The 27754-nt window shown below is 40.4% G+C and overlaps 1 protein-coding gene and 1 long non-coding RNA gene across 2 annotated transcripts in view; both read left to right on the top strand.

Annotated features, from left to right (window-relative positions):
• Positions 1 to 27754, top strand: part of si:dkey-205h23.2 (CUGBP Elav-like family member 4) — a 540050-nt gene that overhangs the window by 454456 nt on the left and 57840 nt on the right. The window contains exon 9 of the mRNA XM_034186416.1: positions 27607 to 27669. Coding sequence (XP_034042307.1) covers positions 27607 to 27669 — 63 coding nt within the window. The remainder of the gene's footprint in view (positions 1 to 27606; positions 27670 to 27754) is intronic.
• On the top strand, positions 4892 to 18983 carry LOC117524609. Its single transcript, XR_004564808.1, has 3 exons — positions 4892 to 5027; positions 7242 to 7248; positions 18973 to 18983. It is a non-coding gene; the product is annotated as an uncharacterized LOC117524609 (long non-coding RNA).

The following is a 27754-nucleotide window of genomic DNA, read 5'->3' as shown; positions in this document are numbered from 1 at the left end:
GATTTCATCAGCCAAATTCTGAGAGCAAATGAATAATCTGCTACAAAATAATTTTTTATGTAATGCAGCATCCATCGGCACAAAGCACAGCATCCAGCGGAATACAGTGGGTCGCACTGGCACGATGAATTGTGCAGCAGTGCGGGGGTTAAATGCGTGCACATGGCAAGATGCCTTAACACTGTTGCCTCACAACAAGACGGTCTACGGATCCACCTGGTCCTTTCTGTGTGGAGTTTACATGCTCTTCTCGTGTTTGTGTGTGTGTTCCCTCAAGGTGCTCCAGCTTCCATGCACTTCCAAAGACATGCAGGTTAGGTGAACTGGTGACTCTAAATTGACTGTAGGTGTGCATGTTACTATGTTTGTCTCTCTATCTGTGGCCCTGTGATAGACGGGCAGCCTGTCCAGCACCCCCCCCCCCCACCCCCAAACCTTGATAAGCAGATATAGCAAATTAATGAATATGTCAAGACTGAATATGTCTTGGACCTCATTGACCTCAACTGTTAAGAAATATAAACTATATGGTACTGCATGGGTAATCTGGCACTTCTCAAGAACTCAGTGATCATGCAAGAAGGAGGCTAGTGAGGGAGCCACCAACACACCCATGACAATAGACAAAGCTGGTGTCACAGACCGAATATCCCACCCCCTAAAAATTGGTCCGCCCTGTCTCCACTGCGCATGCATCATTTGGGACCACAGCAGCTCATCTCAGACTGACTCTCTTCACCCAAAGCAATCAAAGGGAATAATGTGATTATTAAACATCAAATGACAAAATAAAACCTCTTAAATCATTCTAAAGTCAGTTTTAAGCAGCAACGAGGCCGTTTTAAGCAGAAACGAGGTGATAATCGTGAGTCGTTACTGACGCTTTGTAATGACGGGGGCGCAGTGAACGCAGCAGCTAGCAGCTCATGCTGCTGTGGTGCTCTGATCATTCCTGCCATCTTTTGTTCTGAAATAATGCTGAATTTATGTGGAAATGATTGTTGTACAAAAGCTTCAGATATCTGTCACTGAGATAGATGATGACTGGAGTGCAGTTTTAAGCAGAAACGAGGTGATAATCAGCAAAATGCTGGTGATGCTCCGAAATGTGGCATGCGCAATGAAGGCAGGGCACTATGCACAGTTTCTCCGGTCATGGCCTCAGAAGCCTACAACTCCTACAGGGCTTTCATGGGTGCCTTCACTCATTAGTCTCCTTCTTGCACAATCACTCAGTTATATAAATCCATCAAGCCCTGACAGTCTAAGTCATATTCATTTACTTTGACATGTTCATCTGACCTGCTTAAAAAAGTGGTGATTCATGTTTGTAATAATGCTTCTGTAGACGTGTCCATAAAAATCATAGAGGGATATGCTTTGCAAACTTAATACCCCTTACTACAATGGATGATGTTGAAATTGAGGATGGCCCAATGGTTGTTCCAGCAATATCAAAGATTTTGTGTCTGCTACCTACAACACATGTGGAATGTCTCAAACCTAAACCTACTTCTAGGCATCTTATATATGCTCTGGAACCACCCCTAAACCCAAACAGTTCAACTGTCAACCCCACTGAGGTCCTTAGTCTGGGTCTCATTAACATAAGATCACTATCCTCAAAATCATTGTTGATTAATGATCTAATTATTCATCATCACTTAGATATGATTGGGTTATGTGACCCAATGTCATTACTTTAACTAGTAATGACTTCATGACTTTCTTTGCTAACAAAATTTTAACTATTAGAGAAAAAATTACTCATAACCATCCCAAAGACGTATCGTTATCTTTGGCTGCTTTCAGTGATGCCGGTATTTGGTTAGACTCTTTCTCTCCGATTGTTCTGTCTGAGTTATTCTCATTAGTTACTTCATCCAAACCATCAACAAGTTTATTAGACCCCATTCCTACCAGGCTGCTCAAGGAAGCCCTACCATTATTTAATGCTTCGATCTTAAATATGATCAATCTATCTTTGTTAGTTGGCTATGTACCACAGGCTTTTAAGGTGGCAGTAATTAAACCATTACTTAAAAAGCCATCACTTGACCCAGCTATCTTAGCTAATTATAGGCCAATCTCCAACCTTCCTTTTCTCTCAAAAATTCTTGAAAGGGTAGTTGTAAAACAGCTAACTGATCATCTGCAGAGGAATGGTCTATTTGAAGAGTTTCAGTCAGGTTTTAGAATTCATCATAGTACAGAAACAGCATTAGTGAAGGTTACAAATGATCTTCTTATGGCCTCGGACAGTGGACTTATCTCTGTGCTTGTTCTGTTAGACCTCAGTGCTGCTTTTGATACTGTTGACCATAAAATTTTATTACAGAGATTAGAGCATGCCATAGGTATTAAAGGCACTGCGCTGCGGTGGTTTGAATCATATTTGTCTAATAGATTACAATTTGTTCATGTAAATGGGGAATCTTCTTCACAGACTAAAGTTAATTATGGAGTTCCACAAGGTTCTGTGCTAGGACCAATTTTATTTACTTTATACATGCTTCCCTTAGGCAGTATTATTAGACGGTATTGCTTAAATTTTCATTGTTACGCAGATGATACCCAGCTTTATCTATCCATGAAGCCAGAGGACACACACCAATTAGCTAAACTGCAGGATTGTCTTACAGACATAAAGACATGGATGACCTCTAATTTCCTGCTTTTAAACTCAGATAAAACTGAAGTTATTGTACTTGGCCCCACAAATCTTAGAAACATGGTGTCTAACCAGATCCTTACTCTGGATGGCATTACCCTGACCTCTAGTAATACTGTGAGAAATCTTGGAGTCATTTTTGATCAGGATATGTCATTCAAAGCGCATATTAAACAAATATGTAGGACTGCTTTTTTGCATTTACGCAATATCTCTAAAATCAGAAAGGTCTTGTCTCAGAGTGATGCTGAAAAACTAATTCATGCATTTATTTCCTCTAGGCTGGACTATTGTAATTCATTATTATCAGGTTGTCCTAAAAGTTCCCTAAAAAGCCTTCAGTTAATTCAAAATGCTGCAGCTAGAGTACTGACGGGGACTAGAAGGAGAGAGCATATCTCACCCATATTGGCCTCTCTTCATTGGCTTCCTGTTAATTCTAGAATAGAATTTAAAATTCTTCTTCTTACTTATAAGGTTTTGAATAATCAGGTCCCATCTTATCTTAGGGACCTCGTAGTACCATATCACCCCAATAAAGCGCTTCGCTCTCAGACTGCAGGCTTACTTGTAGTTCCTAGGGTTTGTAAGAGTAGAATGGGAGGCAGAGCCTTCAGCTTTCAGGCTCCTCTCCTGTGGAACCAGCTCCCAATTCAGATCAGGGAGACAGACACCCTCTACTTTTAAGATTAGGCTTAAAACTTTCCTTTTTGCTAAAGCTTATAGTTAGGGCTGGATCAGGTGACCCTGAACCATCCCTTAGTTATGCTGCTATAGACGTAGACTGCTGGGGGGTTCCCATGATGCACTGTTTCTTTCTCTTTTTGCTCTGTATGCACCACTCTGCATTTAATCATTAGTGATCGATCTCTGCTCCCTCCACAGCATGTCTTTTTCTTGGTTCTCTCCCTCAGCCCCAACCAGTCCCAGCAGAAGACTGCCCCTCCCTGAGCCTGGTTCTGCTGGAGGTTTCTTCCTGTTAAAAGGGAGTTTTTCCTTCCCACTGTAGCCAAGTGCTTGCTCACAGGGGGTCGTTTTGACCGTTGGGGTTTTACATAATTATTGTATGGCCTTGCCTTACAATATAAAGCGCCTTGGGGCAACTGTTTGTTGTGATTTGGCGCTATATAAAAAAAAAATTGATTGATTGATTGATTATGTGAAACCTGGCTACAGCTGTCCTCCCCTTAAATGAGGCCTGCCCACCAGCATATACATTTAGTCACATCCCTCGTGATGTGAAGCAAGGCGGGGGTGTTGCTCATATTTATAAATTTAGGTTTAGCTTATTAGCTGTTGGGGGTCACAAATATAACTCATTTGAGCATCTACTTCTCCGCTCTGCACAGGATATTACGCATTGCCAAGGTCAGAAGAATAAAAATCAGCCATATTACTTTGTCACTGTATATAGGCCTCCTGGCCCATATTCTGAATTCTTAGATGAATTTGGTGCATTCATCTCGAACTTGTCAACTAGTGCAGATAACATTCTGATCATTGGTGAATTTATCGTTCATATAAATAAGACTTCTAATCCCCTCTGCAAATCATTTATGGAAATTGTGGATGCATTAGGATTTCGGCAATGCATTCGGGACTCGACACACATTAGTGGAAATACCCTGGATCTGGTTCTCGCACATGGTATTGCTGTCACGAATATTGATGTCATGCCTCTTACATCAGTGGTCTCTGATCACTCACTTATTAAGTTAACAGTTTGGCTGCTGTGTTTATTGGAACAACAACCTTATATATCACTACGGCAATGCATCAATTCCTCAGCTAAGACTGAACTCGAAGCTAGACTGCCTGATGTCTTAGCTTCACATTTGGCAAATACCCAATCACTAGACAGCCTTGAGGATAGTTTAAACTCAGTGCTCAAAACAACACTCAACATGATTGCGGCCACCTTTCTTAAAACCCGCGCTCCCCCAAAACACAGTCACCTTGGTTCAGTGATGACCCGCGTTACCTCAAGCATAAGGCTAGAGGTCTAGAACAGAAATGGCGTAGTTCAAAATTAGAAGTATTCCACCTTGTGGCGTGATGCTATCTTAGACTATAAGCATGCATTACTGGCTATAAGTGAACCTATTACTCTGATTTGATCAACAAAAACAAGCATAACTACAAAGTTCTTGTTCGACATGGTGGAAACACTTATTCATGGACAACCACGTGTAGTTCACTCCTCTTTTGACAGCACAAGATTTCTGTATTACTTTTGACGAGAAAATAGAAGCCATTAGGTTAAAAATATCCCAGCATGCCTTAACCCAGCCACAACACCCTACTATTGAGGTGGGTGCCATTACTGAGGTATTACCTAGATTTACAGAATTTGAGAGTATCTCTCTAGGTATGCTGATGAAATACGTCATGTCAACAAAAAGCACAACCTATTTATTTGTTCCTGTACCAACAAACTGTTTAAGGACCTGTGGTCCACTCTTGGGCCGACTGTGCTGGAATTTATTAATCTTGGACTACTGCAATGTTCTATTTTCTGGTTTACCGCAGTCCAGCATTAGGGCTCTCCAATTGGCTCAAAATGCTGCAGCCAGACTTTTGACACAAAGCAGAAAGTTTGACCACATTACACCCATTTTGGTATTCCTTCACTGGCTTCCTGTCCCAGTGAGATCAGATTTAAGGTTCTACTACTAGGTTCACCTCCCTACCTAGCTGACCTAATTAAACCTTACGTACCGGCCTGGGCTTTGCGTTCTCAGGGTGCAGGACTACATTGTTTCCCTAGGGTGAATAAGAAGTCTGCGGGTCATAGAGCATTCTCTATCGTGCCCCTGTTCTGTGGAATGGTATCTCTGCGCATTCAAAATGCCATCAATAAAATGCACCTGTGTTCTTCGTCCATAACAGACGCCTGCCCATACCATAACCCCACCGCCACCATGGGCCACTCGATCCACAACATTGACATCAGAAAACCTCTCACCCACACGACACCACACAACGCTGTCTGCCATCTGCCCTGGACAGTGTGAACTGGGATTCATCCGTGAAGAGAACACCTCTCCAACGTGCCAAACACCAGCGAATGTGAGCATTTGCCCACTCAGGTCGGTTACGACGACGAACTGGAGTCAGGTCGAGAACCCGATGAGGACGACGAGCATGCAGATGAGCTTCCCTGAGATGGTTTCTGACAGTTTGTGCAGAAATTCTTTGGTTATGCAAACCGATTGTTTCAGCAGCTGTCCGAGTGGCTGGTCTCAGGACGATCTTGGAGGTGAACATGCTGGATTTGGAGGTCCTGGGCTGGTGTGGTTACACGTGGTCTGCGGTTTGAGGCTGGTTGGATGTACTGCCAAATTCTCTGAAACGCCTTTGGAGACGGCTTATGGTAGAGAATTAACATTCAATACACGAGCAACAGCTCTGGTTGACATTCCTGCTGTCAGCATGCCAATTGCACGCTCCCTCAAATCTTGCGACATCTGTGGGCATTGTGCTGTGTGATAAAACTGCACCTTTCAGAGTGGCCTTTTATTGTGGGCAGTCTAAGGCACACCTGTGCACTAATCATGGTGTCCTAATCAGCATCTTGATATGGCACACCTGTGACGTGGCATGGATTATCTCAGCAAAGGAGAAGTGCTCACTGTCACAGATTTAGACTGGTTTGTGAACAATATTTGAGGAAAAATGGTGATATTGTGTATGTGGAAAAAGTTTAGATCTTTGAGTTCATCTCATACAAAATGGGAGCAAAACCAAAAGTGTTGCGTTTATATTTTTGTTGAGTGTAGTACAGCACATGCCTGCAGAAGGAACAGAGGCACTGGACAATCTGACAGTCAAAAAACTCTGGATGAAGAACTAGCTTGCCTCAATGTCAAGAAACCCTGATGCCACCGGGCGGGTAGAGGGACATAGTTCCAACTATTCCGCAGTCGGACCATTTTTATTCCACCAGCATACCCATACTGTCACGTTTTTTTAGTCCTCTGGAGTCTTAGCTATTTGTGGGCATGTTTGACTACTTTTTGGTTTTACCTTCATAATTTGCCTTAAAACTGTATACCTGGCCTTGTTTGGTGTTATTATTTTTCAGAACAACCTCAGCTGTGTGACTTTACTTTTTTTTTTCATTCTGACATGCTGCATTAAAACAGTGACCCAATATTCACCCCAAAAACATAAAATTGAATCAGAAGAAAGTTAGTTTTTTTTTACTATGAAAACCAGAAATATCTTTAACAAACTATTTTCATAACTTAGAATGTAAATATAATTGTAAACTTCAAAAATAAGGAATGAAGGAAGGAAGTGCTTCAGGCATTTTTTTGTGCCTATTACATGCAATACGATGCCACACAATTATATTTGTGCCACTCAGAAAACAGTTCCCGTTTAGTGCACATCAGAATCTCCAAATCTTTGTACAGATTTTCCACCTCAATATCCATGTGTATTTTCCATAATTCCTTGTTTTTGTAGCATTTGTTATTGATGTTGATACAGACTGTCCTGATTGTGTTAGTGGCCAAAAAAACAAAACAAAACAAAACAAAAAAGAAACAAAAACAAAAAACAATAGAAAAAAGGTGCTTGGACTTTTTTTTTTGGTGGTGGGGGGGTCTCTACCTGAACTCCTGTGTTCTCCACCCCTTGAGCCTGCTCACTGCTGGGTCAGTGTGTGTCTCCACCCTGTTCTGTGTTCCACGACTCGGCACTGGAGCAGAAGCACATGAGTCTGGGGAGATGATGAATGAGAACCATGTGGTCTGATTCACTGTGCAAATCAGTGAGCACAGATCGCTGAATCCACCTGCTCGCGTTTGTCCAGACCAGAACAATAAGTCCTCTTTATCTTCAGACCGATCATGCTCTGGTTTGCACTCTGATGACACGCTCCGCGCTTCGATTGTCTTCATGCACTTAAAAAAGATATAGACTTGACGTGCTGTTCCAAGAAGCCTGATTATTTTGACACACTAAATAAATAAATAAATAAATAAAACTATGCTAAAACACTCCACCACACACACTAAAACACACTCTAAGCTTTCTCCTTTTCGCTCTGCATGGAACCACAATTTCCCTTCCCTCAGCAAGCAAATTGCATGGATTGTGGATAATTGTTTATTTGGTAATATATTTTAAACCAGTAATAAAGAAAAAAATGTGTATTTATTTTACTTGCTTGCTGTTGCAGACCGAGAGACACGGAAGAAAAGTCCCATTTGCAAAATGCGTGCGCACACACACACACACGTGGGTTCTGTGTGTTTCCATCAAACCCACATGGAGTGGGTTGTGATTGGTTAGTTCTTGAGTTTTCCATCAATGGTAACACCCCTCTCTCCTGGTGCAGTTGAGGGAGTCCGGTTCCATTCCAACCCTCTCGCTCCTGCAGCTGAATCAGGAAATGAGTTGTTTCTGCTGCAGCTGTCTGCAAAATGTGCAGTGAATATGAGAATGTTTTTAGGTACCTCAGAAATGTTACTTTGGAACCACCCATAAACCCATATAGTCCAATTGTCAACTCTGCCGAGGTCCTTAGTTTGGGTCTTATAAATATCACATCACTGTCTTCAAAATCTACATTGATCAATGATTTAATTGTGGATCACCATTCAGATATGATTGGTTTGTGTGAAACCTGGCTTAAACCTACAGTTGTTCTTTGCCTAAATGAAGCCTGCCCACCGGCATACACATTTAGTTTCCCATGCTATGAAGCAAGGCGGGGTTATTGCTTTTATTTATAAGTCTAGGTTTACGTTATTAACTGTTGGGGGTCACAGGTATACTTCATTTGAGCATCTGATTCTCCGTTCTGCCCATGATGCTACATATTGTTTGGGGCAGAAGTATGGACATCAGTTGTGTTATTTTGTCATTGTTTATAGGCTCCCTGGCCCATATTCTGAATTCTTGGACAAATTTGGTGAAGTTTTTTTTTTCTAACTTGTCAACTAGTGCTGATAACATTTTGATCATTGGCGATTTTAACATTCATATGAATAGGGACCTCTGATCCCCTCTGTAAATCATTATGGAGATTGTGGATGCATTGGGATTTCAGCAGTGCATTCAGGGCTTGACGCACATTAGTGGTAATACCCTGGATTTGGTTCTGGTACGTGGTGTTGTTGCCATGAATATTGGTATCCTGCCCACTGCATCGGTGGTCTTTGACTCACTTATTAAGTTTACATTTACACTACGGTGTTTAGTGGAGCAACAACTTTGCCTATTACTGCAGCAACGCATTAAGCCTTCAACTAGGACTGAACATGAAGCCAGATTGCCTGATCTTTTAGCTTGAACTTTGCAGAATGCTCAATCAGTGGACAGTCTGGTGGATGGTTTGAATTTGGTACTCAAAACTACACTTGATGAGATTTATTAAGCCTTGCCTTCCCTTTGCAGGACCTACGGCAGAAGGCTAGAGGTCTGGAACGGAAGTGGCGTAGCTCCAAATTAGAGGTGTTCCACTCTGGCATGGCATGATGCAGTCGTAGAGTATAAGCATGCACTATAGACTACAAAGCAGGCCTACTATTCAGATTTGATCAATAAAAATAAGCACAACTCAAAAATTTTGTTTGACACTGTTAGCCTCATCAACAAGAACTTTTAGAACTCTAGATTGTTGCTATCACCATTTATCATCACCATTTATTTATCTTAGCTCATACATTCTGTACATTTTGTAACATTGCTATAGTGTTAAGTTTATTATATATTACTTGTTTACTACTCTTTTTTTAAATGTTAGCACCATGTACCGCAGCAATTTCCTAATGTGAACTTGTTTCACTCATATGGCAATAAAACTTTTCTGATTCTGATTCTGATTCTCTGCTCTTTCCCAGCATGCCTTGCCTGTAATTAAATAGGACCCTGGTCTTCTTGACAGTGTCTGTTGCTGCTTTCCGTGCCTGGAAGCTTCCTCATCCTTTTGTTTCCACATCTATCATCTCTCACATAGAGACACTCTCTCCTTCACTGCTTTGCCTCAATGTCACATGAGGAACTGATTCTGGTCTCAGTCTCTTGAATGATTTAATTGGATGCAAACTCAGGAGCATGGACATCAATATGGAACTATATCTGCCATAAGGGCAGAGCCATTACTCATACTTCACCCCCCCCCAGATGCCGAAAGCATTGTCAGACCTAATTACCTACTGCTGCATTCAGTGAAGCTTCACTAGTCTGGGACTAGGACTCCTGTGGGATGCACTGAGGCTCACAGTTCACTGCCAGTGTATACAGTGGAGTTGGAAAGTTCAGGAAAGCAAATATCACCATTCACCACTGACAGCTAAGTAACTAGAGTCACGAAATTCAGTCGTACTTTGGTATGGGAGACATCTGGTCTTGCACACAGGAGGATGGTGCATGTTGAATGTCCGATAACATAACGGATTAAATTGTTACAGTTGTGTTCTTTGTAGGACAGCCCACACATTTTAACAAAAAGTCTGGATCATCGCAGAGCCCTTCTACATATTTTGAGAAGTTTTTAAAATATTCATTGTACATGATTTCCGAATTGAATAAAACCAAAGAACAAAAGCTTTAACCTGTTAATTCTTCATTTTAGTATATGCTTTGTTTTGGCGAGATATCTAGTCAGCCACACCTACATCTGCATTGTAACCTGCGCTATGGTCAGAAAGTGAGCGTTACTACTTGCATGCATACATGCAGTGTTCTTTTTATTTTTCATTTGTGACACTATTTCTAAAACTCACTATCATCCAGATAACCCATGTGAAAATGTGAGGCACATTTAGATATAAATTTAAAGCTTGCGCATGTAATTATTTTAGGTACACTTGTATGTATTGTGACTTAAAAAATAATATTAAATATTAAAAATATTTCTTGAAGATTATGTTAGTTATATGTCATTTTAATGCATTTTAATGAAAACAACCAGTTTGGTTGGTGTTTTGGACACCATATTTAATATCTGGAGAGCTTCACACCAGTTTTTTTTTTTTTTTGATAACACCCTGATTGTGTTTTCGGGGTCAACTAAGGGAACTAAAAGTTGGTCTGGTTTAGTTCTGGGGGTGGAGTGTGGATACAAAATGGGTTGAGTGAGGAATGGCACAAGTTCCTTTACTATAGAACAGAATCAAGTGATTTCTATGAGAAATGAGGACTGGACATTTTTAGAATGTCAGTGAATGTCGTAGATGTCAACTATTTTTGGCAATAAATTAAAATTTTTATTCCTAAGACATCTGAGGACCTCGAGACATTTGCTGAAATTCAGTATCATAAGAGCTCTTTTATTTCTGGATGTTACAATTTTACTAATCTTTTAAATGTGTACGTGTCCCTGCAGGGAGCCTCATCCAGTCTTGTGGTAAAGTTTGCGGACACTGACAAAGAGAGAACCCTACGTAGGATGCATCAGATGGCAGGCCAACTTGGCATCTTCAGTCCCATGACTATCCAGTTTGGGGCCTATGGCGCCTACTCTCATGCTGTAAGTCTCAGCTCGGCAGGAGAGGAGACGGTGAGCTTTTAAAAAAGGAAACAAATACTGTTGTGATTTAAGGTTTGAACAAACAGTCTCTCCCATTAGGCATGTGAAACCCAGTAAACATTCCTTTATTTGATTCACAAGGTGTTGTTGTTAGAGTGTACATTTATAGAAGACTTATAGAAAACACTTGTTTTGTCATGTGTCCAAAGAAGGAACTGAGCATGTTTGCACAACACTACATACTGGAGCATTTCACTTTCATTTTCCATTCCCAGACATCCAACATGACCAGTAATTTTAAACTGCCATCCCCAAGAGTCCCAAGCTTGTGTGTTTAACATTCCATCTGCTAACCCAGAGTCTGTAACACTCTGAGGTACATGTTATTTCCACGAGTCCACACCCACTCTCCCATACCCCTTTTCCTGCCAAACCCGGCTCCTTTCATATCACACATGAAAGTTACAGCCTGAGTTCGGAGTCTGTGAGATTTTGCACTCATACAATTCCTAACAACTCACCCTGACAGGTGAGAATCACCCACTCATGCACAATAGCTGTCTCACTGCTGAATGTGCTGTTCTTTTTCTGTCAGCTATACTGTATTAGTTCATCAAAACATCCATTGTAACAGCAAATATATGTCAATATCTTGGCTAAGGCATTAAATACATTTATTTTCTAGAGTGAATCATTTGATATGAGCATTTTGTTTTTCATTTGTTCATCATTTTTTTGTAGATTTTGCAATGTGTACAATTTGGTGGTTCATTTAAATTTATTGCTCATTGATGATTCCTTTTTCAAACTTGATTAATACACAAATGTCATGGGATGAGTCTACACTAAATAATGGCTTGTATCATCTTGACACAAGTTCCAGCAATGGCATGGTTGACGTCCAAATGAAGGGGAATGTACAGTGGCTGGGACAGGCCATGAGACTTCCTAATGAAGATAAAATGAATGAATATTAAAAAAAACAAAAACATCTGCATGAGTTCTGCAACAGTAGTTGGATTAAAAACCTCTTGCAAATGATAAAAAGCATGAACTTACTTACTCGGGTAAGTTACCTTATTGATAATTTTACTCTTAAGCTGTCTATATTTTGCATTGTATTTTTGTTTGTTTGTTTGTTTTTTGCAAAGATCTAAAGGCAGAAAACTCTTTTTGTGTTGTTAATACTTCCATTGTGTTGTGCTCTTTGCAACCTGTCTGTGTTTTGGGGTGTCTTATGTGAATTTGCAGCAGACACATGATCAGATTAAATTGGTGCTGTATGTTATATTTGATGACAATACCTATGTTTGCAATTGTTTTCTCAATTTTTCAAGATGTTGTTAAAGCAATTACTTGTAGAACTGATACATTTGCTAGTGTTACCTTAATTTTAAAGTATGCTGTTTCATATCTCGGCCACCAAAAGAAAAGACACTTGTCATGCTTATTGTGGGAGTGTTACAGCAGCAACCTCCATGTACTTGAGAGACTTTTACACTGTTTGAATGAACATCTTGCAACAAACCATGTATAACTACACTCCAACATCATCGATCAACCACCAAAACCTTCTGCTTACAGTGTTACATTCATCAAGACGTCAAAGCAACCTAAGCACCTGATTAGGAAAACTGACTGATATTTTGATTTGGTTTATCCAGAGAACACATTACATCTTTTTTGTTTGTTTGCTTGTTTTTTTGTTGTTGTTGTTGTTGTTTTTGTGTGTGTGTGTGTTGCTTTTTGTTTTGTTTTGTTTTTTGTTTTTTTGCTTTGCTTTTGTTTGTTTTGTGGATAACAGAATTGAACATGCAAAAATGTGTTTTTCAGAAAATTTGGATTTTCATTTAACTCTACCAAGATGCACTAATAATCAAACTCTACCAAAATTGTACATATACAGTGCTAAAATTCAAACAAAGACATGATTATATATAAATATCTATTATATTTGGTTTAAGGCTCATTAATAAAGTCCCATTCTCACTTTCACAAGGTCACAGTCTGAAACCTTGTATGTAGCTTATAAAACCTTAGGGCATAGTGTCCAACAGATTCCAGACAGGGCCAAGAGGGTGCAAGTTTTCTTTTTAAACCAACAATTTCATTAAGTGATTTCACTGATTAATGTCACTTTGAGTAGATGAGATGAGTTCATCAGTGAAATCACCTGGTGTAGTTGGTGGTTACAAAGAAAACCTGCACCCTCTCAGCCCTTTCTCGAACCAGTCTGGCGCCTATGCCTTAGGGTGTCCAGGACGCATCTGTGTTAAACTGGGCTATTCCGTCTTTGAGCCTTGGTGTGGGCAGCATGGTGGATTTGTGGTTAGCACTGTTGCCTCACAGCAAGGAGGCCACGGGATCGATGCCCAGCTGTGGCCTTTCTGTGTGGAGTTTTCATGTTCTACTTGTGTTTGCGTGGGTTCCCTCTGGGTCAGGGTAGGCAACCTGTTCCAGAAAGAGCCATGAGGGGTGCAGGTTTTCTTTGCAGCCACTGACTCCACCAGGTGATTTCACTGATTAACTGATTCCATCTGCTCAAAGTGATATTAATCAGTAAAATCACCTGGTGGAGTCAGTGGCTGCAAAGAAAACCTGCACCCTCATGGCTCTTTCTGGAACAGGTTGCCTACCCCTGCTCTGGGTGCTTCGGCTTCCTCTCATATCCAAAGACTCACAATTGGAAACATTAAATTGTCCGTAGGTGTGCATGCGGGTATGAATGTGTTTGTTTGTCCATATGTAACCCTGCGACAGACTGGCATCCTGTCCAGGGTGTACCCCCACCTCATGCTTTATGACTGCTGGGATAAGCTCCAGCTCCCTCCGTAAACCTTAATTGCAGTAAGCGGATATAGAAAGTGGATTGATGGATGGAGCCTTGATGTTGTTTTAATTGTGGCAGAATTTTCTGTATGTTCAAAAATTATTTTATTTTCCCATCAGGAACTTTGACATCCATTCCTAATCCATTGTATTTCTATGGCGCCTTGAACATCATCATACAATATATCACCAGGAGATTATCCTAGAAGCGCCAAAGTTGTGCTAATGTGAAACTCAGATATGCTACAGTTCTTCTTGCACATATCACATTGTGCATTATGTCATCAAATTACCCACTAGGTTATGTTCATGGACATCCATGATCTTCACACTATGGTTTTTCATGGTTATAAACTGTGATCTTATAGACTGTTATCTGTTTGATTTTTTTTTTTGTCAATTTTCAAGAAAAATAAAAAGTCTATAATTACTCAAAAATAGAATTTAGGCAAAAGTCTCCCATGTTCCTTAAGGCAAACTGCACCCCCCCCCCATCTTTAGAAAATTATGTTCTGCTCACTACACCTTGCTGCAACTGGTGATGTGACAAAAACTTGCACTATGCACAGTCTGTTCAGTCACAGCCATAGAAGCCTAAATCTAATTGTTGCACAGTCACCCACTTTTTGAAAACTGCATGCTCCAGACAGATTTACCATACAGTACCATGCTGTTTGTATTTCTAAATGATTTATGTAAATGAACTCTGAGACATAGTCAGTGACTTGGAAATGTATCTGTCCCCTGGCTTGCCTAAAGAAAACTGGTGTTGTATGTGTGTTATTCTAAATGGTGCAGTAGGCATTCCATAATTTATGGCTTTCACATTTTATTTCACAAACTTATGCCATGTTGTCGAGGTTAGTTTTCACTCTAAGTTTAAATTGACAGTTTTCAGTACAGAATGCTGAAATTCTTTATTAAAATTGGATCTCATTAAAAATGAAAATGTGCAAAACCCCATGTCCAGCATGTCTTTGTAGGTTTACAGCCAATATATATATATATGTATATATATATATATATATATATAAAAAATAAAAAAAAAAACAAAGGTAAAAAAGAAGCCAAAAAGCTAATCATTGAATAATACATTTTTCAATGAGACATTCTTGTCAAATGTTGCGATATTTCATCCTGGAAATTCCGATTTCAAAATAAGGAGTCGATACGCCACATTTATTTTGTTTAGTATTTAATAATTAGCACTCTGTGTCATGTATTATTTTATATTGAGGCTTATTATTTATTTGTGGAGCACTGTTGCTTAATGATTTTTTTTTAAATCATACCATAGATTTTTGTCCAGCCATGCACATATGCAAATATTTACATACGAATGAGCTTGTTAAACTCATTTTACCACACAATCCTGCTCTTTATAATGAGCACAAGGACACACTGAGGCTGTGAAGCAGCGCTGCAGGGCAACACAGAGCACTCTGTTAGAACAAGGCATTGGCCAAGCAAACAGAGATGTGTGAGTAAACATGCTCTGGTCCTGCGGCTGTTTCACCTTCCTTTTCCCTTTCTGTTCTTCCCTCTGTCCCTCTCTCATCCCACTCCATTCCCCCCCCACCCCCACTGCTCTTTAATCGTACAGCAGATGATGCAGCAACAAGCAGCCCTGATGGCGGCGACACAAGGGTCCTACATGAATCCCATGGCAGCCATCGCTGCCGCACAAATGCAGCAAATGGCAGCTTTCAACGTCAACGGCTTGGTGGCAACTCCAATGACGCCGTCGTCAGGTATACACAGCAACATCCTCAGTGGTATTTAACAGTTAAAATTAACAACGACTTTACACAATTCTAACACCCCTATTACACAGGGCGCCATTCTACTATGATCACCCACGATCTAAAAAAAAGTGCAAAATCAGGATGAAATGGCTTAATCCAGCTTGCCTCCCAATGGGCTGACTTGTAATGTGCATACCTGACAGCCCACCCCAAAACTATAGTCTACTGTGCCCTCGGTCAGAACCACAACAAACGCTGCTTCTACTTCAAATTTTTACCCCAATGGAGCATGATCAAAAATTTTTTAAGCCATACTCACTGTTTAAACAAGTTTGAACATGGCTGAAGGTGTTAAGACTACCAACACCCAGAAGTTACCACATATTAGTGATGATTTTGCAAATCTAGATGAAATTTTTGAACAGTTTGAAAATTTGACCCCGACTTCAAAATTGATGCCGATCATGGCCATACCTACTATGTATACCAAGTTTGTTCAAGATTGACAAATATGGCTGAAGAAGTTACTCTGATGCCTCAAAATGCACCCCTATTTGTTATTCGGGATTAAACTGGAAGGAACAGCGCTCTGTGGAATAGCCCCATAACTGCTTCCAAGTTAAAACAGATCTTTGTTACAAATTGAATAAGCATGCTCAACGATGTGTAAATCTGAAATAAACGTGAAGTCTTACTTCTGCCATCGGCTTGAGGGGAGGAGTGCAAAAAATGTGATCCACCCTTGAAAATAGATTTTTTTCTGAAGCGTTTGTTTAACAAAGACCTGTGTATTATAGCTATATTTCTTAAGGGATTTGAGTATCTGCAGAAACCATAATGAGCAAAACTATGACTTTCATGATGATGCAAGTGAGAGAACAACCAAGCAAATGCAAAAGATGACCTCCTGGCTGTAGTGTAGCTTCTTTATTCCCTATGGTATCACTATTAGTAAGACTTTGAATTTGAACATCCTTCTCTGTATTTCAACAATAGACTAGCAGAGGACTTGAAAGATAGGTTGTTGGCCCTATAAAAGTTGTATTTTGACTTAGCAACAGTTGTTTTTTTTTTTTTTTGTTCACTTATTCCTCATCATTCTGCAGTTAAGAGTTGAAATATATAGCAGCATCACAAATGTTAATCCAATGAGGTTATCTTCACAAAAAAGTCTAAATGAAGCCAGACTAAAAGTTTTTAAAAAAATTTTTATCAGTTGGTAAAAAATAAACTTCAGCTTTGTCTTTATAGGTTTTAATATAAAATGCTTTTAATTTTAGATTTGTCACATCAGTTATTCACTTACCTCAGCAGTGACCTTCATGTCTCAGGTTTGTCAACCTTTGGCACTGAGAGACACCTGGGAAAAGCTTATAGTGTCATGAGGTTGCTGGACAGATATGTTTGGTGATGCTGATATTTTTCTAGGAGAATGAGGTTCGGGTCCTGGTGTTTCAGGTCTTCCTATATGATGGAGAGACTTGGACACTACACAATGAATTAGCGCGATGATTTCATGTCTTAGGTACTAGGTCTCTTTGGGGGATCCTTGGGTACCACTGGAATGACTTTGTGTCACATGGCCAACTACTTACAAAGGCTAAGATGAGAAGTATTACTGTATTATCAAGGAAGATCGCTTTTGGCATATTGGCCTTGTTGTGTTTTCTCTATGCATGACCCAGCATGTAGGCGCCTCAGTGTTGAGGTCCCCAGTAGCTGGAGGAAAGGTGTGCCCGCATTCAACTGCAGCAGATAGATGGTTAATTTTGAGAGGTGGGGATGACAGAGTTGCGTACATGGGTCATTACCATCCAGGATGTAGTGTCATGGATGCAGTGACATGCAACACTAGCACAAGCCGCCAGACATGACGACTTGAGATCTGTGGAAATTGCTTAAAAACATCCATGAAATAACATGTTAAAAAGTTGAAATTCACTCTGAAATATTTGATTGATGTTTTTACTCGTTAACTTGCAATTTTTCTGACAGCTGATGAACGTATTCCTCATTAGTAAGCATTATATAAGCAGTCATAATACATTCATTCAAGGCCATTCTACTCTTGCATTCATTACTTTTTCAAGATGTGAGCTCAGTTTTGGAGGCTGAAGCATGTAGTGCTAAAGGGAGAGAAGCTTTGGACTGAGCCAGTCGGATGGGAGAAGATGTACAGCATTTGTTGACACACATTGGCAGCCACATAATCATCTCCTCTCTCTCCCTCTCTGCTGCTCTCTCTGCCTCTGTGTCTCAGTAACGCTGTATGTTTTCCGGGAACAGTGCCAATCTGATGACTTTGGATGCTGAGTCCTTTGCCTCATACAATATATGAGTAAAGATTTGTGTGAGATAATCCAGGACCTCGGTCTGAACTACCTTTTGGGCTCTTGTCAAGACAAAGTTTGATGGCTTGACACTAAGCAGGCAGGTTGCCTGAAGGCACAGCAAGTGCACATGTATTAAATAAAGTGGCTTGATGCTCTAACCAGTATTTGTAATCCAGAAAGCTGAGATATAAAAAGTAATGCCTGTCAAACTTAATTCTACATGACTTAATGCCCTTCACCTGGATTAGAGAAATAATACAAAAAGAAGTGACACAAAGGGCATGAACAGGGTGATAAATGCACTACTGTGAGAAGATGGCATGCCCCCCCACCCCTCCCCGTGTCTGATCAAATACTTGATTGTATTAAAATTCTCAGAAAATGATGAGCAGAGTTGTACTTTCTAGGATCCAAAGCTTTGCCAACACCACATGCAAGTATTTTATGATCCAAATTCATTGATGCAAATTTAAAATAGATTTGAAAGTACCAGATACGACTACAATGACACACAGATCTATGAATTGATCTGCATGTACTATGTATGGTTTGATATGAATTTTGCAAATTTATTAAGTTAAGCTTGTTGCCATGTAACTCCCATTTCTTTAAAGTCTTGTGAAAGTTCAAAAGTTGGCACAAGATTTCCATGAGACTGGTTACAGGAACACTAACTTTGCCTGTGATGTAAAAACAAAATCAGTGTGTCCGATAGTGGTAGGTGGTATAATGGATTTATGTACATGTACTTTGTGTTCAGTTTACAATTTGTTAATACTGTCATCCTGGTTCAGAATGGGAAACTGTTATGCAATGCTAACAACAGTAGGGTGACCAAACGTCCTGTTTTCCGAAGACATGTCTTGTTTTCACCTCCTGTCCTGGCTGTCCCAGGTTTGTTTTTGAAAGTGATGAAAATGTCCTGGTTTTCATTGTTTTTCACTGGGCCATTAAACTGAGTAAACTTCGAGTATCATTTGAGTATCCCATTGCTGGGCCGCGTGTCCTGGTTTTCGGTAATCAAAATATGGTCACCCATAACAATAGCTCATGAGTATTATGAGTCTGATTTACTAAGATAACAAGAGTTAAATTGCATGGATTTTCTAAAATGTTCCAATGCTGAGTTGGAGAATGTTTTATAACAGGTTCTTTTGGAACCTAGAATATTCAGGATAGAAGTTGTTCTCCTTTAGGTGGAGCTGTTCTCCTTCATCCTTTGTGGTTGTTGGTCTCTTGTCCTGCTGATTCTCATTTCTACCAGGGCCTGGTTTATAAAGCAATCTAATCTTTCAGTCTACTAGAGTTTCTTAGTCGACTACAGTTAGTTGTCCAACATTATTCGTCTAATCACCGTTTCACATTGATGGTTAAACTTGTAGATTAGCCGTCTTACCTTAGTCGATGGTTTTCACGGGCATAACGGCCTCACGCGTGCCATTGCCAAAAGACGCATGCGTCATTTCAGACCACAGCAGTACGTCTGAGATGGAGTCTCTTCACCCAAAGCAATCAAATGGATTAATGGGATTATTAACCATCAGATGATAAAGTTAAAACTTCTTAAATCATTCTAACGTCAGTTTTGAGCAGAAACGAGGCAGTTTTAAGGAAAAACCCGCCAAAATTCCGTGACGCTTTGAAATGACCAACGCGCAGTGAACACATCAGCTAGCAGCTCATTTAACCACAGTGCTCTGATTACTTCCGCCACCCCTTATGATGAAATAATGCTGAATTTATGTGGAAATGATTGTTGTACAAAAGCTTCAGATATCTGTCTCTGAGATAGATGATGCCTGGAGTGCAGTTTTAAGTAGAAACAAGGTTTTAATCCGTGAACCATGGCTAATGACGCATGTGCAGATGCAAAAGGCGGGCTGATTTTTAGGGGAGAGCTGTTAAGTCTGTGACGCCGGGTCTGTCATTGTCATGAACTATCCAGGCTTTGTTTCATTAACTGGCTTTATTAACATTTACGGACTCATACGAACAGCAAAAAGACATACTTAGCCATTAGCCTAGCAGTTTCACTCATCAGTTTCTTCTTCTACACTTCCGTCAAGCCTTTTTATGCACACAACATTGCTCAGTGTAACAGCGATGCCCGGTGTCACAAACTGTCAAATGACAGTCATCTGCTGCAACCATGGCCAAAGTGTTCCACCACATGTTGGTACATGATGGCTGCCGTTTTTGAGGTAAGACACTGAAGTTTTTTTAATTTTTTTTACTAAAATAAGATTTGCCTCCTCTGTACCAGGATTAAAAACTTTAGTCAGGTAACATCAAACTTTAGCCGACTAAATGCTTTATGCAACAACTAAATCAAATCAAATCAATTTTATTTATATAGCGCCAAATCACAACAAACAGTTGCCCCAAGGCACTTTATATTGTAAGGCAAAGCCATACAATAATTACGGAAAAACCCCAACGGTCAAAACGACCCCCTGTGAGCAAGCACTTGGCGACAGTGGGAAGGAAAAACTCCCTTTTAACAGGAAGAAACCTCCAGCAGAACCATGATCAGGGAGGGGCAGTCTTCTGCTGGGACTGGTTGGGGCTGAGTGAGAGAACCAAGAAAAAGACATGCTGTGGAGGGGAGCAGAGATCAATCACTAATGATTAAATGCAGAGTGGTGCATACAGAGCAAAAAGAGAAAGAAACACTCAGTGCATCATGGGAACCCCCCAGCAGTCTAAGTCTATAGCAGCATAACTAAGGGATGGTTGAGGGTCACCTGATCCAGCCCTAACTATAAGCTTTAGCAAAAAGGAAAGTTTTAAGCCTAATCTTAAAAGTAGAGAGGGTGTCTGTCTCCCTGATCCGAATTGGGAGCTGGTTCCACAGGAGAGGAGCCTGAAAGCTGAAGGCTCTGCCTCCCATTCTACTCTTACAAACCCTAGGAACTGCAAGTAAGCCTGCAGTCTGAGAGCGAAGCGCTCTATTGGGGTGATATGGTACTATGAGGTCCCTAAGATAAGATGGGACCTGATTATTCAAAACCTTATAAGTAAGAAGAAGAATTTTAAATTCTATTCTAGAATTAACAGGAAGCCAATGAAGAGAGGCCAATATGGGTGAGATATGTTCTCTCCTTCTAGTCCCCGTTAGTACTCTAGCTGCAGCATTTTGAATTAACTGAAGGCTTTTCAGGGAACTTTTAGGACAACCTGATAATAATGAATTACAATAGTCCAGCCTAGAGGAAATAAATGCATGAATTAGTTTTTCAGCATCACTCTGAGACAAGACCTTTCTAATTTTAGAGATATTGCGTAAATGCAAAAAAGCAGTCCTACATATTTGTTTAATATGCGCTGTGAATGACATATCCTGATCAAAAATGACTCCAAGATTTCTCACAGTATTACTAGAGGTCAGGGTAATGCCATCCAGAGTAAGGATCTGGTTAGACACCATGTTTCTAAGATTTGTGGGGCCAAGTACAATAACTTCAGTTTTATCTGAGTTTAAAATCAGGAAATTAGAGGTCATCCATGTCTTTATGTCTGTAAGACAATCCTGCAGTTTAGCTAATTGGTGTGTGTCCTCTGGCTTCATGGATAGATAAAGCTGGGTATCATCTGCGTAACAATGAAAATTTAAGCAATGCTGTCTAATAATACTGCCTAAGGGAAGCATGTATAAAGTGAATAAAATTGGTCCTAGCACAGAACCTTGTGGAACTCCATAATTAACCTTAGTCTGTGAAGAAGATTCCCCATTTACATGAACAAATTGTAATCTATTAGATAAATATGATTCAAACCACCGCAGTGCAGTGCCTTTAATACCTATGGTATGCTCTAATCTCTGTAATAAAATTTTATGCTCAACAGGATCAAAAGCAGCACTGAGGTCTAACACAACAAGCACAGAGATGAGTCCACTGTCTGAGGCCATAAGAAGATCATTTGTAACCTTCACTAATGCTGTTTCTGTACTATCATGAATTCTAAAACCTGACTGAAACTCTTCAAATAGACCATTCCTCTGCAGATGATCAGTTAGCTGTTTTACAACTACCCTTTCAAGAATTTTTGAGAGAAAAGGAAGGTTGGAGATTGGCCTATAATTAGCTAAGATAGCTGGGTCAAGTGATGGCTTTTTAAGTAATGGTTTAATTACTGCCACTTTAAAAGCCTGTGGTACATAGCCAACTAATAAAGATAGATTGATCATATTTAAGATCGAAGCATTAAATAATGGTAGGTCTTCCTTGAGCAGCCTGGTAGGAATGGGGTCTAATAGACATGTTGATGGTTTGGATGAAGTAACTAATGAAAATAACTCAGACAGAACAATCTGAGAGAAAGAGTCTAACCAAATACCGGCATCACTGAAAGCAGCCAAAGATAACGATATGTCTTTGGGATGGTTATGAGTAATTTTTTCTCTAATAGTTAAAATTTTATTAGCAAAGAAAGTCATGAAGTCATTACTAGTTAAAGTTAAAGGAATACTCGGCTCAATAGAGCTCTGACTCTTTGTCAGCCTGGCTACAGAAACCTGGGGTTGTTCTTATTTTCTTCAATTAGTGATGAGTAGTAAGATGTCCTAGCTTTACGGAGGGCTTTTTTATAGAGCAACAGACTCTTTTTCCAGGCTAAGTGAAGATCTTCCAAATTAGTGAGATGCCATTTCCTCTCCAACTTATGGGTTATCTGCTTTAAGCTGCGAGTTTGTGAGTTATACCACGGAGTCAGGCACTTCTGATTTAAAGCTCTCTTTCTAAGAGGAGCTAGAGCATCCAAAGTTGTCTTCAATGAGGATGTAAAACTACTGACGAGATACTCTATCTCACTTACAGAGTTTAGGTAGCTACTCTGCACTGTGTTGGTATATGGCATTAGAGAACATAAAGAAGGAATCATATCCTTAAACCTAGTTACAGCGCTTTCTGAAAGACTTCTAGTGTAATGAAACTTATTCCCCACTGCTGGGTAGTCCATCAGAGTAAATGTAAATGTTATTAAGAAATGATCAGACAGAAGGGAGTTTTCAGGGAATACTGTTAAGTCTTCAATTTCCATACCATAAGTCAGAACAAGATCTAAGATATGATTAAAGTGGTGGGTGGACTCATTTACATTTTGAGCAAAGCCAGTTGAGTCTAATAATAGATTAAATGCAGTGTTGAGGCTGTCATTCTCAGCATCTGTGTGGATGTTAAAATCGCCCACTATAATTATCTTATCTGAGCTAAGCACTAAGTCAGACAAAAGGTCTGAAAATTCACAGAGAAACTCACAGTAACGACCAGGAGGACGATAGATAACAACAAATAAAACTGGTTTTTGGGACTTCAAATTTGGATGGACAAGACTAAGAGTCAAGCTTTCAAATGAATTAAAGCTCTGTCTGGGTTTTTGATTAATTAATAAGCTGGAATGGAAGATTGCTGCTAATCCTCCGCCCCGGCCCGTGCTACGAGCATTCTGGCAGTTAGTGTGACTCGGGGGTGTTGACTCATTTAAATTAACATATTCATCCTGCTGTAACCAGGTTTCTGTAAGGCAGAATAAATCAATATGTTGATCAATTATTATATCATTTACTAACAGGGACTTAGAAGAGAGAGACCTAATGTTTAATAGACCACATTTAAATGTTTTAGTCTGTGGTGCAGTTGAAGGTGCTATATTATTTTTTTCTTTTTGAATTTTTATGCTTAAATAGATTTTTGCTGGTTATTGGTGGTCTGGGAGCAGGCACCGTCTCTACGGGGATGGGGTAATGAGGGGATGGCAGGGGGAGAGAAGCTGCAGAGAGGTGTGTAAGACTACAACTCTGCTTCCTGGTCCCAACCCTGGATAGTCACGGTTTGGAGGATTTAAGAAAATTGGCCAGATTTCTAGAAATGAGAGCTGCTCCATCCAAAGTGGGATGGATGCCGTCTCTCCTAACAAGACCAGGTTTTCCCCAGATGCTTTGCCAATTATCTATGAAGCCCACCTCATTTTTTGGACACCACTCAGACAGCCAGCAATTCAAGGAGAACATGCGGCTAAACATGTCACTCCCGGTCTGATTGGGGAGGGGCCCAGAGAAAACTACAGAGTCCGACATTGTTTTTGCAAAGTTACACACCAGTTCAATGTTAATTTTAGTGACCTCCGATTGGCATAACCGGGTGTCATTACTGCCGACGTGAATTACAATCTTACCAAATTTACGCTTAGCCTTAGCCAGCAGTTTCAAATTTCCTTCAATGTCGCCTGCTCTGGCCCCCGGAAGACAATTGACTATGGTTGCTGGTGTCACTAACTTCACATTTCTCAAAACAGAGTCGCCAATAACCAGAGTTTGATCCTCGGCGGGTGTGTCGCCGAGTGGGGAAAAACGGTTAGAAATGTGAACGGGTTGGCGGTGTACACGGGGATTCTGTTTAGGGCTACGCTTCCTCCTCACAGTCACCCAGTCGGCCTGCTTTCCCGGCTACTCGGGATCTGCCAGAGGGAAACTGCCAGAGGGAAACTAACGGCGGCTAAGCTACCTTGGTCCGCACCGACTACAGGGGCCTGGCTAGCTGTAGAATTTTCCACGGTGCGGAGCCGAGTCTCCAATTCGCTCAGCCTGGCCTCCAAAGCTACGAATAAGCTACACTTATTACAAGTACCATTACTGCTAAAGGAGGCCGAGGAATAACTAAACATTTCACACCCAGAGCAGAAAAGTGCGGGAGAGACAGGAGAAGCCGCCATGCTAAACCAGCTAAGAGCTAGTAGCTGCGCTAAGCTAGCGGATTCCTAAAAACACACAAAGTGAATAATGTGTAAATAATTTAGAGTTAAGGCACGTGAAGATTACACTGTGAAGCAAATCGTTATCTAGTTAACTAGGTCAATCTAACTGCGCAGATTAAACAGCTAACAGATACAGCAAAACACAGCTGTGCTCCGGAACAGGAAGTGATACAATACCGCAGTGAGAGCCAACCACCTAATGTAAAAAAAATGTCAACTAAGTGAGTTCATTTGACTAAACAAGATTCAACTGCTTTATGAAACTTGGCCCAGGTTGTGGTTCCTGAAGAGAGGTGTTTGAAAAGGAAATAATCCATTCAGCACAGCATACAAAAGCAAAAGGAATAATGAAAAAATACACACGGCTTCTATTTTGTGAGACATGTGAACTTGCTCAGTTGATTCCAGTGTAGGGGTACTACACACTGAGACACCTGTGCGCAGGATCTTGCCCACAGAAATGCTCCACATAGCCAAAAGGTTGCAGCTGGTGTTCTCTCCTGGTGCCAGTATCACACCTACTTTGATTCTCACTAATTAACCACTTGTTTTAATCAATTCAATGATTCCCAGGGATCTTGTGAAGAGACACATCCAGCCGTCACCTCAGGTCACAGGCTAGTGTCCAGGTCTCACAACCACACAGTAAGACTGGAAGCACCAAGATTGCAGGGATCCTGCAAAGGTTTTGCATCATCAAACATTTCTGCCCCCTAGTCTCATGACTTTATACACTCTTCTAACATATCTCTTGATGTGAAAGGCTGAGTGTACAAGCCAGTGTACAATCTGAAAACAAGAAGCGTGGGCCCATACAGACTGTACATTGTTGAGGAACTAGGGTCATATGGACACCCAAGGATGCACAAACTTTGGTTAATAGGGGAGGTGATGGTCGAGTGGTTAAGGGTTGGGCTTGAGACCAGAGGATCCTCAGTTCAAATCCCAGCCTGACTGGAAAATCACTAAGGGCCCTTGGGCAAGGTCCTTAATCCCCTAGTTGTGTGTTGTGGGCGCCTTGCATGCCAGCAGCCTGACACTGGGGTGAATGTGAGGCATTGATGTGTAAAGCGCTTTGATCGTCTGATGCATATGGAAAAGCACTATATAAATGCATTCCATTTATCATTTAATCAAAGGGCCAACTGAGGCCACAACTAAGGAACTGATAAAAGAGTTTGTGCCATTAGGTAGAAATGTATCATCATTCACTTTTAAACAAGTATTCTATCACCCAGACAAAAGGCTGTCAATCAAAGAAGAAGCCATAACTCTAAAACTCACTTTAAAAAGGTGAGGTTTGAACTGTTTATAGAGTGTAATCCTTGGTCTCTGTCATCTGGGTTTTTGAAAGTGGGGCAAATAAACCTGCACCCTACAGTTACTATAATGGCTCTGTTCCTATTTGCAGGAACCAGCACACCTCCAGGCATCAGCGCCACAGCGGTGCCCAGCATAGCCACGCCTATTGGTGTCAACGGATTCAGTGCCCTTCCACCTCAGACTAATGGGCAGCCCACCTCTGAGCCTATTTACACCAATGGTATTCATCCTTATCCAGGTGAGCTCATAAAAGACTGTTTCCACGGTGGTCACATAAAAGGAATATTACATCATTTTATTACACATTTTATGAAGCTGTTAATATTACAGTGGCTCTTTGTACAATTACATTTATTTTGGTATTTATGTACGTATGATTATCCTACCATTGGATTTGCTATGAATGTCAACACTGTTAAACATTTCAAGGTGGTTTAACTTGGAAGTTAATGCTCACCTGTTGCTTTGAAATGCAAGTTAACTTGAAGAATACTTTTGTTTCAACTAAGAAATTAAAGTTTCAATAGTCTTTTTTTAAAACCACATGTCTTAATATGTATGACCTGTCGGTAGTACATAACTATCTGATTAACTGATTCAGGAATGGTTACAAGAAGTCACAGCAACCATTTTTCCTCAATCAGCCATCCCCTCAGTCTTGCACATTTTTCTTTGTTTTTTTTAACTGATAACTTTCAAACTCAAGTACAATCAACAAGTACAAGATTCAAATAGTGAACATAATTTAAATTTCTAAAATTTATACAGTTGAATCAAAAGTCTAAAACATGTCAGAGCTCTTTGAGTCAAAGAATATAAAAATAGAATAGAATTCTAGTAGTTCTATATTGTATAGTTGCACCCCTAATGCACATGATGTATGTATATGTGTGTTAAAAGTTGTCACCACTGTTTTGCTACTTTAAGCTCTGGTGGTGTATGTGTCTCATTTCACCTGAACTGTTTTTGAGGATCAGCCAAAAGTGTCTTTGGTGGTTTTTTTGAGAGCCCAGCCCTGGTATCATGATGAATCTATCAGTTCATTCATCAGTCCATTATGGTTAATTTGAAATGTCTTGGCCCACCCTCAGCTTCTTAATGTTCCCTGGGACTGTTTCCTGAAGATCTGACAGAGACTCACTCTGTATCTGCATTATGCAGAAGCAGCTGCAATTGTAATGAACTACAAAGTGGTTTGTTTGGCACCTTGTTAATAATTGATGCAAACATCTGGGGCAAACAGGCATTTTGAAGAACGGAGAGAAATGACAACTCAAATTTCTCCCACTCCCCGTGTGATCTCAGCCCCGATTGTAAAACTAACTGCTTCACATGCTTTACGTTTGCTTTTTAACATTTGCTCGATGCTTTTCCTTCTTTCTGTCCGTCTTATCCACTCCCTGTCTCTTTTGTTTTAATTTTTCCTCTTCATCCCCGTTGTCTGTCTCTGTTTTCGGCTCTCTGCAGCACAGAGTCCGACGGTCACCGACCCTCTCCAACAAGCTTATGCTGGAGTCCAACACTACGCAGGTGATCTGTCTCTCCTACCCCTCCTCTCTTGCTTCCTCCATCTGTCCCTTTCGGTCTCTGCTTTTTTTTTTTTTCTGTTTGTCAC

The sequence above is a fragment of the Thalassophryne amazonica genome, chromosome 2 (assembly GCF_902500255.1).
Source record: "Thalassophryne amazonica chromosome 2, fThaAma1.1, whole genome shotgun sequence".
Classification (NCBI taxonomy): Eukaryota; Metazoa; Chordata; class Actinopteri; order Batrachoidiformes; family Batrachoididae; genus Thalassophryne; species Thalassophryne amazonica.
The sequence above is the reverse complement of the archived record's forward strand: the minus strand, read 5'-3'. Positions and strand labels throughout refer to the sequence as shown.